This window comes from Phodopus roborovskii, unplaced genomic scaffold (genome assembly GCF_943737965.1).
Source record: "Phodopus roborovskii unplaced genomic scaffold, PHOROB, whole genome shotgun sequence".
In the NCBI taxonomy this organism is placed as follows: Eukaryota; Metazoa; Chordata; class Mammalia; order Rodentia; family Cricetidae; genus Phodopus; species Phodopus roborovskii.
In genome coordinates this window covers 18,138,427-18,154,682 of record NW_026126470.1, presented here as the reverse complement: position 1 = coordinate 18,154,682, position 16,256 = coordinate 18,138,427, and the positions used below count along the sequence as shown (strand labels likewise).

At 39.1% G+C, this 16,256-nt stretch overlaps 1 protein-coding gene across 2 annotated transcripts; it reads left to right on the top strand.

Annotated features, from left to right (window-relative positions):
* Positions 1-191: 191 nt before the first annotated feature.
* Positions 192-16,120, top strand: Btg3 (BTG anti-proliferation factor 3). 2 transcript variants are annotated; one of them, XM_051191777.1, is made up of 5 exons: positions 192-211; positions 3,131-3,308; positions 7,771-7,908; positions 11,695-11,902; positions 15,450-16,120. In XM_051191777.1, exons 2-5 carry the CDS (start codon positions 3,136-3,138, stop codon positions 15,687-15,689), a joined length of 759 nt encoding a protein of 252 aa, XP_051047734.1. In that variant the 5' UTR covers positions 192-211; positions 3,131-3,135; the 3' UTR covers positions 15,690-16,120. The 2 variants fall into 2 exon arrangements, with proteins under 2 accessions (XP_051047734.1, XP_051047733.1); XM_051191776.1 differs by lacking the exon at positions 192-211 and adding an exon at positions 620-680.
* The last annotated feature ends 136 nt before the right edge of the window (positions 16,121-16,256 follow it).

Genomic DNA, 16,256 nt, shown 5'->3' with positions numbered 1-16,256 from the left:
CCCGCTCGCTCGCTCGCTCGCTCTCTGGCTCGCAGGCTCGCTGGGCCGCGCGCTCCGTCGCCCGCCGCTCCTGGGTCGGCGCGCGCTCGGCGGCCGCCCGACGACGCAGCAGCAGCGGCGGCGGCGGCGGCTCGCGCTCGGCTTCCCCGGGCCGCGGGGACGCGATCGCCAGCCGGCGAGGGTGCAGCCAGCCCCGGGGAGGGGAGCGGCGGTGAGGAGAGCAGCGGGCCGTGGGGGAGGACGCGGTGGCGGGGAGCGGGGCCGGGCCGGGGGGGGGGCGACGCGGCGCGGCCGCAGGGCAGCGGGGACAGGGCTCGGGACGCGCCCGCCGCCGCCACCACGTCGAAAGCGGAGCGGCCGAGGGATGCGCGGCGGCCGCGGGTCCTGGATGCGGAGGCGGGCGACGCCTCCTCGGGCGCGTGCCACGTCGCCTGCCGCCTCCGGGAAGGCGACAGCGGGCGGGCGTCGGGCGGCCGGGCAGGGGCGAGCCGGCTTGCACCGGTTGGACGCGGCGCGCAGGCCGTCTGCCCGGCAGTGTGTCGGGGGCTCGGGACCCCGTCCCGCCCGCATCCGGATCCCGCCGGCCACGCTTGCCGCCCCCTCCGCCTTGGCAGCGTCCCACCCGGAGAAAGACATGCTTGTTTCTGGAAATTGCGACTGGGCTGTTCGTTACCGGGGAGGTTGGGGTGTGTGTGTGTGTGTGTGTGTGTGTAGGGGGGGGGGAGGTTGGGTTGGGTTTGTTATCTACAAAGTTATGAACTCCTAGAAGGCCGGGCTTGTGGAACAAAGTAGAACTTGAGGAGCAGCCGCCACGGTGACGACGTCCCGGGATGACGTCACCGAGCGGGGTTTAAAATGGGAGCTTTGGGGGGGGGGGAGGAAGGAGTGTGGGTGGCACTGGGCGCCTGAGGTCTAATGGGTCCCTCCTGTGGTGGCCCGCCCCCTCCCCCATCCGGCTTTAGACACCTCCCCCTCCCCCCCCTTTGCCTTTGGTGTTCCTGGAACACTGATAAAAGGGGGTTAATTTTCAGCTTATTCCAGTCATCATTCCTTCAGACAGAAAAATAAGTAAGTCCGAATGACTCATCTTCTGTTACAAACCAAAAGCAACCACTAAGTGGTTCTTTCCTTCCTTCCTTATTTTGTTTATTTATTGTTGATGCGAAATTGAGCAAACAAAAGCAAATCCCCCCCCCAACTGTTATGTAGCACAAATTGGCTGAATTGATGAGTGAGAATGTTCTTAAGCATCAGTACGTTCTTTAGTGTGAGTCTTTTATTTTGTTCGGAGTGCAGCTTATGTACTTTCCATCAGCAACTTCCTTGCCCAAATTGTGTATTCGGTTCCGGTGGGTTTTCCGTTCCGTCGTGGGTACTCTAGCATAAATGAAGCTTCATAAAGTGGAAAGTGCCTCACGTTTTTCCAGAAGGGAGGTTGTATAGTAGTTGTAATAGACAGTTCTGTGTGCCCACACTGCTTTGTGAGGATTCCATCCCCCAGCTGGTGATAGCAGTACGTGAATTTGGCATTCTGAGAGTCCAAGAGGAAGGAAGGTTTGGGTATCTCTCTCTTCCTGTGCCAGATCAGAGTGAGTATGGCTGCCAGGACATGTCTCAGATAACTATATAGAATTTGTTTCACATCATTTGCACACAGTATAAAGGAATCACATTAGACCAGAAACTTAGGAGCAGTTTAAGAAACGAAAGATAGAAGAACCAGGTGTTTCTCAGTTTTTGTCGTTGGTTTTGATTTGGTAGAACAGACTGTTGCTAAGTTCACTGTTCTAATCAATACAGAAGGCCTGTCGTTGGCGCCCAGAAAGATGACGTTATTTAGTGAACGCTGCATCTGAATGTCTCCAAGTTACTTTCATCAGCCAAGTGAATGAGCTCATCTCAAAACATATATATATTCAAAACAACCCAGAACAGCCTTTGTGGATTAATCAATGACAATTCAGAGTTTCTATTTTAAGAGCCCTTGATGCAGTTCCAAAGCATAAGTGATTATTTAATTTTTTGAGTGATTCTGAATTTATGTTCTGTTGAATGTGTTTTAATACTCACTATTTTGTCTTAGCTTTTTAGGAAACTGTATCTGTTCCGGAAAGAGTATGTACAAAACACTCGCTGCAGAAAAAATTTCAATGTGTAACAGCTTTTAGCATAGTCAGAGTTGTAAAGCCAGGACAGTACTCAGCTTTAGGATAGTTTTTATTATAGCAGAAAGTTAACCTTGGCGTTCCTAGAAGTTTCTTTCCCTCCTGTTCCTCCACTCCTCCTTCCTCTAGGCCTCCCAGTCTGTTTTCTATCTGTATAGACTTAACCTGTTCTGGACATGGATATATCATACGTTTTATTATAGCTGGTAGAATTGCTGGAAATGTTATAGCTCTTCAACCTTCTGGGGGACCTACAAAAACTTCTCCAAAATGGAGTTATAGTCTTTCTTTCTTTCTTTCTTTCTTTCTTTCTTCCTTTTGTTTTCTTTTTACTTTTTATTTGTATGGCTGGTGTTTTGCCTGCATGTATGTATGGTCACCACATGTGTGCCTGGTGCCCATGAAGATTAGAAGAAAGAGGCCCTGCAGGTGCTGGAGTTACAGATAGTTAGTTATTAACCACCATGCAAATCCACCACAAGAATAGCAAGTGATCTTAACTGTTGAGCCATCTAGCCAGCCCTGGGTGCTAGATTTTACACAATGGACTCCTGTTTTAAATTTTAAATCATTTCACAGAATTTGTAATTTAAGTTAGAATTTGACTTATTTAGTAAAACCCCTGTGGAATTTATTACAGTGATTCTTTTGGGGTGTTATCTGCTTTTATTTTAGTTATGAGAAGCAATGCTATGTGTTCTTCATTGAACTACTGCTTAGAACTAAGTAGCAAGAATCCCAGTAGTATTTCCTAATAGAGCTCTAAGGACTAAAAACATTAGTGATAATTACTGGACATGAATACAAGATTAAATTGAAAGGAGGGTAATCTGCAAGGGGGCATATTGTGCCGGCCTTTATTTTCCTGTGTAGGGGGTGGGTATATGTGTGTGGGGAGGTAGTTCTTGTTGTTGCTATTGTTTGGATTTGTGTGTTGTTTGTAAGAAAGTTTTTTATCTTTACAGGGAAAATGAAGAACGAAATTGCTGCTGTTGTCTTCTTTTTCACAAGGCTAGTTCGAAAACACGATAAGTTGAAAAAAGAAGCAGTTGAGAGGTTTGCTGAGAAATTGACTCAAATACTTCAAGAGAAATATAAAAATCATTGGTATCCAGAAAAGCCATCAAAAGGACAGGCATACAGGTAAAGAACTAGATTGGATGGTTGAATTGGACTAAGTGAAGCTCAATTTGTGTAATGGCTACAAGGCCATAGGACTAAAGGTTTAGAGCATGCCTATTATGATTTTATCTACAGAATATAAAACTTGGGGGTGCCCGGATATTCTCTTGTTCATCTTTAAGTGCAAGTATTTGCTGATGGGTCCAGTTGTTCAGTCTTGGGAGGCCAGAGCTCTAGATACATCAGTTAGCTTCTTGGGCCAAGTCTGGCTCCTGCTTAAGTACACTTTGCTGGATACTTAGGGTTTTTCACAAATCTGTAGGATTCCTAATCTCTTCTAAATGAGTGTGATTAGTTGAGGGAGATTAGTCTCTTTGTATCTAAAGATATGTTTGTTTTGTTTTTGAAGAAGGTGGTGGTGGTGGTGGTGGTGGTGGTGGTGGTGGTGCAGCACACCTTTAATCCCAGCACTGGGGCAGAGAGGCAGGCAGATGTCTAAGTTCAAGGCCAACCACCTGGTCTACAGAGTTGAGTTGTAGGACAGCCAGGAATACACACAGAAACCCAGTCTGAAAAAGCCAAAAAGAAAAGAAAAGGGTAAAATATGATAATCAGACAGAGCCAGACATAGTGGCACACGCCTTTAATCCCAGCACTCAGGAGGCAGAGGCAGGCCAATCTCTAAGTTCCAGGTCAGCCTGGTCTACAGAGCAAGTTCCTGGACAGCCAGAGCTGTTACACAGAGAAAATGTGTTTCCAAAAAAGGAAAAGAAAGAACAGACACCTTCTCAAACGAACAGAAAAGGGTAATTATCATAACATGTTCTTCTTGGCTTTACAGTGATGATCTCATTTATGTTATGCATCTTTTGTGGTATAAATCAGTTGAAGGTAACTCACCTATGTACTTCAAGTGGTAAATAGTGGCCTGGGGATTTTAAATCAAGTGGTGGAATGAGGCTAGATTTTCATGAGCTTGTGTACATCATGGTCTTGGCACTAAGGAAGAGAGTACCTATTTGCAACTGACTTGTAATGTAATTGTAAGTTACATGTACAGCTAGACTAGCAGACTTCACTTTAAGCTGTATAAGAAAAGCATGCCCTGGCATGTTCACCTTAATAACAGATGTATCTACTGAAAAGCTGAGTAAGTCATTTCCTAAAACTAGCTGTCATACCATAATGGGGATTGTGGACATGGCCTCAGTGTTTAAAATGAAACACTGGTTCGTTTGTGACAGCTACAGAAATTTATTTGTGCATACTTGTTGTCCCCACAAACCTATACTTAATGAGCTTTTCTATAAAAAGGTCTTGGTTAGCCCTTAAAATTATAGAACTGCTTGAGAAATCTAAGACGGAAGTGAAAAATACATTTTTATTATTTCTCACTTAAAGCCAATTGAAATGTAATAGTTTGATGACGGGAATAAACCAAGATAGTTTCTGTATTTTTTCTTAATTTTTACCAGAAGTTTTCTAGTAAGTTGATCAATAATATGAATACAAGTAGACATGTAACTATTAATTTAGACTCAAGTAATTTCAGCTTCTCATTTGATTGCCTTTTTTTCCCTGTACACTTTCATTTCTGACAGTGAACAACTTTTATGAGTTAGGATTATTGAGGCTTTTTACACATTTAATTGATGTTGGATGTATACCTTTAGAAGTGCCAAGCTTCTGAAAAATGGAAGCACTGTCAAGTAAATACAGCAAGATCAGAGAGTGTACCATTCCATTTCCCTTAATTCTGAAGCTTGAGAAAAAATCAAATAAGACTAAATCGGCATGTGATCAGAAATGTCATTGATTCATTTTTAAGCTTCCTTTTAAGTAAAAAGCTGTTGGACTTCATGTTAGATTAGAAAATGGAGACTAAGTTAAAAATGTTTTTCTACATTTTATGCAAGTGAGATATTTATTTGGACAGGACAGTTTGGCAATGTAAGACCTATAAAAATATTCATATTCTGGACATGAATTCTCAGAATGTAATCTGGAAACATAATCAGAAATGCATACAAATATGGATGAGTACAGAAGTCTCTTACATATTGTAATTGTCAAAAAAAATTAAAACAACCATCAGCATTGAGCAAATAATATACTATTTTCATGCAACTTTTATAATCTTGTATTTGTAGAACAGTTCATAGAAAAGTAGTCCCAGTATGTAGGGTTAAAAAAAGGAAGGAAGGAAGGAAGGAAGCATGAAAATAAGGAATGAACATAAATTTGCTAAAAGAGACTTTACATTAACATTAGAACTTGTAGGATGGGTCCATCTATAAAAAAGATTTAAGAAACAAAGAACATAAAATAATGCTTTTTACTCTGAATTTACTGTCTTTAGTAGTGCCATTAAGACATGATTGGGGTAGGGTGGACTGGAGAGATGGCTCAGAGGTGAATAGCACTGGCTGTTCTTCCAGAGTTTCTGAGTTCAGTTCCCAGCAACCACATGATGGCTCACAACCTGGCATGGGTATAAGTGCCGGCAGAACACTGTACATAATAAATAAATGTTTAGAAAGAAAGAAAGATGACAGGATCTGGGCAGTGGTAACCGCCCACCTTAAATCCTAGCACTCCAAAGTAGAGGCAGGCAGATCTCTGAGTTTGAGGCCCACCGGGTCTATAAAGTAGTTCTAGGACAGCCAGAGCTGTTACACTGAGAAACCCTGTCTTAAAAACCACAAGAAAATAATAGGGAACTATGATGTGATAGAGCTTTAGTAAGAGAGAGATTTGGATGCTGTAGATCATCCAGATAGGCTAGTATGCTGTTTCTAAGGTGTACATGAACTCTGGAGTTGTTAGCCTGTATTTGAAATGTAGATTCACTGGTGTGTGATAATGGACAAGTTCCTCAACCGCCTTTTTCTCTTGAAAGGTTAAAATAATAGCTAGGTCATGGAATTACAAAACAAAAACAGAGTTAATAGAAACTGTCTATTGTATGGTATATGGTCAAGAAGAATTTACTATATTCTAGAAATATTTATTATTATTATGAGAACTTTTCTCAATGAAGATTAAAATAAGCTAATGAAACAACTTTAAAAAGTAAATATCACATTAGTATTGATTGTAACACTGTTTGAGAGGTCTTTTTGTTAGTTACAGATTATATCACTATTATTATTGGGTGCTTGGAATTCAGCCCAGTAACATTAAAAACTCAAAGCAATTGCTGACCACTGAGCTATGTCCACTATATCCTAAAAGCACATTATAATGGATAGTATCATTGTCAGTTAATTTCTGTATGCATATTTCATAGCTTCAGGTATGGTAGAGATGTGAAACAATTATCTAAACTTACCCAGTAGATAAATTCCAGGGAATAGTACTAATGTCAGATTGTCTTGGTTGAGTCTTGATTAAAAGCAATACATTTCATACTTTCTGTTGTAGGTACTGTTTTTCTACCTAAGCAGAATGCATGTTGTGAGGTACATTTTTGCATTCATGCTACTATTTAGTAGTCACTTGGCAAAAAAATTTTTTTCTTTACACAGTCCAAGGAGGCAGTTAGGTGGTAAGCAGGCTGCTGCCTACTCTGCTAGCTATATTTTCTACATTCATTGGTGTTCTACATTACATTGGGTTAAAATGTAACAGGCTTTATTAATTTATAATTTTTATTAACTTATTTTGGCAACTTCTATGAAAGAAAGTACTATATAAAACAGGTTACATCAAATGAAGCAATAATGTTTTAGGATTACATGTTAATAAGTATGTGTGATAGGCATGGTTGTATTGTCCTTGAATAATTACTTTTGAAACAATTATAGATGAAGTAAAAGCTGTCTCCCTTAAGATTTAACCTTATTACCTGGGATATAAAAGCAAGTTAGTAGCAATAAAAGTGGTCACCAAAAAAATTCCATTAGTGTTTGAAGAACTGGTTGGAGTCTTTTATTAGTTACCTATCTTATTAGCTTAGTCTGCAAAACTTTGCAATGTTAGGGCTAGGGATATACCTCAGTTGGTTGCGTACTTACCTAACATGAAGCTTAGGGTTTACCCAAGCATTGCAGTAAACCAGGTGTGAGGATTTACACCTCTAATCTCAGCACTTGAGAGGTAGAAGCAAGAATATCATAATTCAGCTCAATAGCAAGTTTGATGCCAGCCTGGTATACATGAGACTCTCCCTCCCTCCCCCAGCCTCCCTAAATTGTTAATAAGTCTAAGTAACCATTTTGGTCTCTGTTTAGTTAATGTCCATGTGCAGTTTGTGGTCTCTGATAACTTAGGGGACTGGTAATTGCTCTGGGCTCACACACGTACTTCTGATATCACCAGGCTGGGCAGCCTTTGCATTGCCTCTCTTGCAGACAGTCATACCTAACAATCTGTCTCCAGGTTCTCCACAGGGTGTTTTGTTATTACTCACATTCACATATGTTGATAAGATTTATGATTGAGATTCAATTCTAATTATTAATTTAACTCTGTTTTGTTATAGATGCATTCGTGTCAACAAGTTTCAGAGAGTTGATCCCGATGTCCTGAAAGCCTGTGAGAACAGCTGCATTTTGTACAGCGATCTGGGCTTGCCCAAAGAACTGACACTCTGGGTGGATCCCTGTGAGGTGTGCTGTCGGTGAGTCTTCCATGTTTAGCAGCTGAACCAATTTTACCACTCTCTCCTGTGTGCTGCATCTATGTCTCTATAGCCAGGGGCTGGCGCTCTGGCTTCCTCAGAAGAGGCTTATGAAATTACCGGTGGAGAGGTGTCTTGTACCACGAAGAACTCAGAAACAGGTTTTCCTAGAAGTTGGCCAAGGACTTTATTGTACACCCAGAGGTAGAATGTGTAACTTAGGCACCTGCTCCTCGATGGCCCTTTCTCTCATCTGATCAATCCCATCCTTCAGGTGACCTTTAGTTGGTCTCCGTCTGCCTCTTGTTTCTGTTTTTAGGTGACATGGTAACATTTTAAAGATTTTTAATCTCATCCTTCTCTCTAACAACTGTAAAGGGGTTAGATGTGCAGTCTGTTAACTTTTAATAAAAACATAATGTAAACTAGGCAGCTCTGCAGATTCCAGAAAGGAAAGCAGCGTTCTTCGGGTAGTTCAGGGTAGTAAGGGAGGGGAAATAGAAATAGTATGCCCATTACAATGAGGTATTATTTGTGCCTGATTAGAAATATCTACAAAATACAGTGTTAGGTAACACAAAGTTGCAAAGATGACTGAGAGGGCGGTGTTTGAGCTGCAGTGTGGAAGGATAGTGAAGGTGACAAGGTAGGGAAGCTGTTTTCTCCGGGAAGAAAGGCAGGAGAAACCAGTGGCAGGAACTCCCACAGTTTTCCTGCGGTGGTGCCCATGGAGAGTTTCTCTGTGTGTGTGTGTGTGTGTGTGTGTCTTTGATATGTGCAGGATCTTTGTGTATGTTATAAGCCCCATTATTTGAACTCTCTTAATTGCTTGAGTTATTTCCTTCAGTTTCTTTCCATAAAGACTGTACATTCTTAATACTAAACATATTTCTCACACAAGATACATTGTGTGTGGGTTTGCATGAATGCATGTCTATATGCACTGTGCATTCCTGGTGTCTGAGAGAACCAGAATAGGGAACTGGAACTTGAAATGCAGTTATTGATAGTTATAAGCCTCCATATGGGTGCTGGGGACTGAATCCAGGCCCTTTGGAAGAGCAGCAAATGATCTTAGCTGCTGAGCCTTCTTCCTTCCTTCCTTTTTTATTTTTTTTCTTAAAGGCAAGGCCTTTCTATGGTACACTGACTGTCCTGAAACTCAACTGTGTAGACCATGCTGGCCTCAAACTCAAGAGATTTCCCTGCCTCTAAGGTACAGCTAGATTTTCCGTTGGATGGACAGACCCTCTCTGCTTCATACCTGTTTGTACTGTGAACAACTAACCTCTTCCCCGTATCCCTGTGTAAGAAAGTTTTGTGATCTGTGAGGCACGTAGCAGCTGTTGCCAACTTCTTCCTCCCTACAGTAGCTGTAGTTTGGACATACTTATTTTAAATATCTAAAATTTTGGTGCCCAAACATGAAGGCTTTGTTATATGGATAGACTACATTACTAGATAGTTCATTCTTTTTTCCCCGTGGCAGGGCTCTCTGTAGCTGTGGCTGTCCTGGAACTCAACTCTGTAGACCAGGCTGGCCTTGAACTCTGATCTGCCTCCTGAGAGCTGGGGTTAAAGACAAAGGTATGTGCTACAGTGCCCATCTAGGTAGCTCATTCTTAGTAATGGCAGATAATAATTGCCTACTGCTGTTCCTTCCATCTTATTAGTTTATACTTGTACCTACTAATAGGTTCATATATGACCATGATTTTTCTCCAAACTGGCTACTATGCAGAGCTGTTTTTGTTCTTTTTTCCTTTCTGAGATAAGGCCATGGGTCCGTATCTGTTTTGTAGATCAGGATGGTCTCAAACTTAGACAGCAGCATGCCCCTGCCTCCACAGTGCTGGAATTGAAGGCATGCACCACCATGCCTGATGTGTTGCTGCATTTTTTAAAATAGTTAATATAAATTAGCTTAACCCTGTAATGTATACACTCTGAAAACAGAACCCTCCCACAGAACAACATAACAACATGATCTATGTAAATTAATAGAGAGCACCAAGATAAGGAAATGTATTTTTGAACCCAAACTGGAAAGATAAATATTCTGAAATTTAGAATAGTGCTGATGTGGTAGACATATAATTGAAAAGTATCTATCTTCAAAAACAACAACTTGGGGCTGAAGAAGTAGTTAACAACATGTACCTACTACTCTTCCAGAGGACTCGCTTGGTTCCTAGCATACATGTAGGTAGCTCAGAACCAACTGTCCATAACTTAAGCTCCAGAGGATGTGATGTTTCTGGAATTCAAGGGGGACAGACTTTATATGTACATCCCCACAAACACATACATAATTAAGATTAAAAATAAACTTTATGAAATACTTGAAGCCAAGGTGGTATAGTCAAAACTGTGATGTATTTATAGAGAACATTCTTCCTTGTCATATAGAATAACATAGAGCTTAGTAGGTTATCACTTGGTGAAATACTGGAAGATATATAATAAATGATTTTTTTCCTATGAAGAGAAAGTCTAAGAATAGCTGGCAGCTTTATCTGTTCAGTATTATTCTACAACTTTGATGTAATTTATACAATCTTTTTCTGTTAAGGAGCATTAAGTAAGCATTGATTTGTCTCATAGTAACAAAATTAGCCCGGATATTTTAGTAGTACATCATTTTGAATGGAAAGTTTGAAAGATGTCCATTACAAATTCTCATAAGGAATTACCTTTTTATTCTTGCAATAATTTCCTTTAGTATGACACCCTCATCCCAAAACACTACAAAGACTAGGATGTGCAGTTTAATTGGTTATCAGAGATCTGAGTTCATACAACAGATCCTTCAATTATTATATGCATGCCTTTGTATTAGAAATCTATTTCTACAAAGGCTGTAATTTATTCCCTGCCTTTCTGTTTCACATTTAAGCAAATGTGGAATTATATATACTACATGTACTCTATGTTATGAGTAAGTCACCCATACTGCTAGGCATTTTAAGTTAAGAATTGCTGGATTGAGCTGGAGACATGGCCCTGAATTACCTCTGCCTTCCTCATCCTCGTGGGAAACTGGGACCCAAGGAGATTTGATGGCTTGCATTTATATGGTCACTAGCTTCAAGGCTCATGATTTTCCTGTCTTAGCTTAGGAAGTGCTAGGATCACTGGCGTCTTAAAAAAAAATTTTAAGGTGTTTAAGTTTTCCTAGAAATCTCAATAACATAATTTAAGCAAAACTCCTTTATTATCCTCATCATTTTTCCCTTTAATTTCAGTAATTGTCAGAAATCATTTGTCTATAAATTTGAAAAACACAGGCCCTAGCCAGGTGATGGTGGCAGCATACACTTATAATCCCAGCACTTGGGAGGCAGAGGCAAGCATATCTCTGTGAGTTCAAAGCCAGCCTGGTCTAAAAAGGTGAGTTCCAGGATAGCCAGGATTGTTGCAAAGAAACCCTGCCTTAAAAAAAAAAAAAACCAAAAAATCCACAGGCCCTGTCAAAGTAAAATAGGAAATTACTAGTTGATTTTGGACAGTGGCCATTTAGAAATATATTAGAAAAATCTTACTCTACAGAAAATTTCTAAAACAGTTTTTGATGTCAGTAGAGAAGAAAATATCCACTTTTATTTATATTTCAGTAGACTGGCTATAAGAAAATTATAGCCTACTTGTGCGTTGGATGTTAAATGTGCACAGTCCTGGAATGGTTTCTTTATTGCCATGGAGCAGGGGCGTGACCAGACCTGTTGTTTTTTACAAGCAAACATTTCTTCTTTTTATATGATTTGTAAGTTTTTTATGTATACCTAGGTATGGAGAGAAAAACAATGCATTCATCGTTGCCAGCTTTGAAAATGAGGATGAGAACAAGGATGAGATTTCCAAGAAAGTTAGCAGGGCTCTTGATAAGGTGACCTCTGATTATCATTCAGGGTCCTCTTCTTCAGATGAGGAAACAAGCAAGGAAGTGGAAGTGAAACCAAGTCCAGTGACTGCGACACCAAGCCCCGTGTACCAGGTAACCGTGGGACACTTGCTGTTCCCGGACATTGCCAGACTACGGGGCATTAGTGGGGCTTACTGGGTGGTCCAGCTGTCCACGCTCGTGCTTCCCAGGGTTTCTATTGAACACTCGGTCTCTGGCTGTTCCCTGCTACACACAGACGCATGTGGGTACTCAGTCACTCCCCCAAGTGTACTCCACTCCTCAGGAACTAGAATAAATAAGTTGTGTTATTGTGCTGTCCTCCAAAAGAGAAGTCATAATTAATAAACATTCCTGACTATTTAAAAAGTCCTTTTATTCAAAAAAAATCATCAGTAACTTTTTATAATCTTTTATACTTAATTTATATCTTTAGGTTGATTTTCTTATTATTCCCCTTTTCCAATATTAAAGACAAATTTTACTGAATTATATATTTTGGTTAGTTTCTATAAAAATGAAAAGAAAGTCTCCCTTGTTCCTCTAATCATGGAAACATCGTATAGCAAATACCTTTGCATTACAGATTCACTTACTTTATACCTGTATATTAATTGGTTTCTAGAGATTAGACGAGCAATATTCCTCTTTAACAAAAGAAAGACAGGTATTTTTAGTTGGACATTTATAGAGAGGTTTTGAGGCGCTTTACCCATGTACTGCTTTATATTTTTAGTGTATTTTAAATGTACCTTCATTTATTAGTCTGAATTAGATGTAATTTAACATGTCAAGTTTATGGTAAGATAGGTGTTAGAATGATACAAAAACTTAGACTTCATTATTAAGAAACTTGGGAGTATGAAAGAATAAATTTTCAAATTCATATTATCACATAATGAATATCTTCTGATTGAAATGTAATTTCTCCTTATCTTGATTGTTTAATTATCCTTCCTTGGATTGACAGGAAGGAAAAAATGATTATTGAATATTGGAGGTAGGTGTGTGTATATATATATATATATATATATATATATATATATATATATATATACATACACACACACACATGCTTCCTTTTTATAAAAATTTTCTTTTGAGGGAAGTTTTCACTTTGTAGCCCTAAGTGGGCTAGAACCAACTATATAGATCAGACAGATCTTAGATTCAAAAGAGATCCACCTGCCTCTGCCTGCTGGGTGCTAGGATTAAAGGCATGTGCCATCATATCTAGCAAAACTCTTTTTAGAAAATAATTTATTAAAACTGTTTTTAAAAAAGAACTTGCAAATACAAACAGTAAAATACCGAAGTGTATTAGATAGAATAATAGTATATTCGCTCTCTCTCTAGCTCCCTCTCTCATGCCTTTCCATGGAGTTCACCACCAGATCTTGCATTTTGTTTTGTGGTCCTTCCAAAGAGTGGTTGCCTTACAGATCATTTTTCAAATCTATGCCACAAATACTAAGGGCATTTTTCTCTCAGTATGTTGCATTATATATTACAAATTACTTTTATTAAATTTCCTGGAAATCATCTGAATGGTGATTTTGTTTTTACTCAGTCAAGCAAGAATCTGAGTCCCAAAGTAAACTGACTCCTGTTAATTCTTTGTAAGTAAATTGACCTTTAGGTCTGAAACCAACTGACATTTATTTTTCCCTATTACAAAAGAATATTAGAAGAATAGAAAGATATGAAAATTAAGTATCTTACTTGCTTTTTTGGAAGACATTTCTCTTTGGCATTCTACTCAGCAAAATATTTCACAACATATATGTAGATACATATTGTTTACTATATATAACTGCCCAAACCCTTGTGTTGAAAGTTAATACAATTCTACTTTATCTTGACTCTGATAGTAGTGGGGTTTTGGTAATTGGAGTGTTTTTTAAGGTATGATGAGAACATATCTTCTGTGATCGGATCATTTTCTAGTTGTTCTTTTCTAAGGGGGGGGGGTCATCTGATAAAGGCATAACATTCATAGCTCCTGGCAGGGGATGGTCTTTGTTTGGCATTTCTGGAAACCACTCTCAGTCTTTCCCCAAAGTGATCTGTGCACTCAGTTCAGTCAAAATCCCAGAAGTCATTAACATGCTGATTCTAGATTTCTAAGAAAATAAAATTGGAGGGCTGATGTGAATATAAAACTATGCATCATGGTTACTAGTAGTTTAAGGATACATTAATATGTCATTGTAACAAAATAGAAATTCCAGAGTAAGTCACTTTTGTATTTTTATCCCACTCACCAAGATCACACTAGAATACTAGAGCAATTAGGGGGAAGTCTTGAATGAGTTTTAAAACAAGGAAGGAAAAGGCCAGAATGAGACCAAGTCCTGCTGCCTGACAGCCATGCACCAGATACTGTATTTGAGATGGTCATAGCTCTCTACATAGAAGAATGTTTTATATATGGAGAATTATCTTGAAAATGTCTTCCCAGGGTCAGAAAAAGTATTAAAAAAAAGAACCGATTTTTAGGAACCAAAAAAAGACATCAGAAAGTGAATGATCAGATCACAGGAAGTGTATTCTTATTACAGATACAAGTTAAGGACATGTTTTCCTTAAATAAAAAAATTAGTAGGCCTGCTGGAATAGACGGAGGATGATAAGTTCACAGCAAGTGAGACCCTGTCTCAAAATAAAACTGGACTAGAGAACTTGAGTATATAGCACTTGCCTTGCATGCACAAGGCCCAAGGTTCTCTCCTCAGAGTTGCAGTAAAAGCAGTAGTAATAGCAGTAAAAGACAAATGACCTAATCAATAGGCAGAAGTTAGAAATACTGTGCAAAAATTGTATAAATAGCCAGAAAGCACATGAAAAGGTGTTGTATCTCACTTTTTCTCAATGAAATACAAATTAAAATGAAACTAACTAGATCTCATAAGGAGTATAAAGTACACTGTGCCTAGATGTGCCTAGGTATAAACAGAGGATCTCTTCAAAATCTACACAAAATTGGTTCATGCCATTCACACTATCTGTGTTAAATGCTCTACAGAGTTCCAGCTACTGAAGAAAACATCTCACATTTAGAGGACAGATTAGAATCTGAAGCTGAAATTCATAGGGTGGAACATTCTAACCAAGAAGTCAAAGTGCTGATGAGAAGTTAAGAAATGTGAACTTGATGTCCATTATCTGACTTACAGTATATGCTAAGATTCTTGGGCCCAAGTACTAAACGGGCTACCGCAGAATGAGCTGGAAAGTTGTGTTGAAATGCTTGGCCTCTGTTCCTAACTAAGATTTCATGATTTTTAGTATACCTTGGGTACAGCATGAAAACTTATGCTTCATAGTTTCCTGAGTGACTCCTTGCTTAACTAATTACCCTCAAACCTGTTTTGTTCTTAGGGTTACCATTAATTCTGTGTTAGATCATTGTTGCTTGAAGATTAGTTATTTCTTCATTCAGAAAATACACATGACCTATTGATGAGGTGTGGGTTTTTCTTCATGTATTTAAACATAACCAAATGGACTTCACTAGTGGCCATCTTTACTGAAAACATGGATTGGTTTTTTTGTTTTGTTTTGTTTTTTTTTTTTTTTTTTTTTTTTTTTTTTTTTTTTTTTTTTTTTGAATTTACTTAATGCTTTCTCTTTCCTACAGATTTCAGAACTGATATTCCCACCTCTTCCAGTGTGGCACCCATTGCCCAGGAAAAAGCCAGGAATGTACCGAGGGAATGGCCACCAGAGTCACTACCCTCCTCCCGTTCCATTTGGTTATCCAAATCCAGGAAGGAAGAATAAACCATACCGTCCAATTCCAGTGACGTGGGTACCTCCTCCTGGAATGCACTGTGACCGAAATCACTGGATTAATCCTCACATGCTGGCTCCTCACTAGCTCCTCTTGACTGTGTTGATGTCTTGTTGATAGAAGAATATTCCTTACTATATACTAAAAGTTCATACTTGTAGTGAAGTTAGATGGACTAAACCATCAAACTTATTTTTATAGAAAAGTTATTGAGAATAATCTTTCTTAAAAAAGTCTATATATATGCACTTTAGATACATTGAAATAGTTTGAGAAACTTTATTAAAGTTAGTCAAGTGCCTGAGTTTTTAATATTGGACTTAAGTATTTATATATTGTGCATTGACTCTGTTGGATACAAAAACACTGTAGGAGTGGGCAATGTGTTCTAGCACCTTTGAGCATTTACTTTATGGAGAGTATGTAAGTTATTTATACACAAGGAAATCTATTTTATGTCATTATTTAGAAGAATTGCGTGAAATCATGTAGTTGCAAATAAAAAGTAGTTTGAGGCATGACAATGTGTGGTTTTGTTTTATACACAAGAAAAGGAAAGGGCTGAAGAGATACCTGGAAAATAACTAAAATGTTCTTTTTTTAAAAAAATACAAAAAAAAAATTTATTGAACATGTTCCCCAAAGGCCACATAT

Bases quoted from the DNA above. Each gene is read 5' to 3' on its own strand.
- Btg3 (XM_051191776.1), top strand. From the start codon at position 635: ATGCTTGTTTCTGGAAATTGCGACTGGGCTGTTCGTTACCGGGGAG. The intron at 681-3,130 runs GTTGGGGTGTGT...TTATCTTTACAG, and splicing joins GGCTGTTCGTTACCGGGGAG to GGAAAATGAAGAACGAAATT. The intron at 11,903-15,449 runs GTAACCGTGGGA...TCTTTCCTACAG, and splicing joins CACCAAGCCCCGTGTACCAG to ATTTCAGAACTGATATTCCC.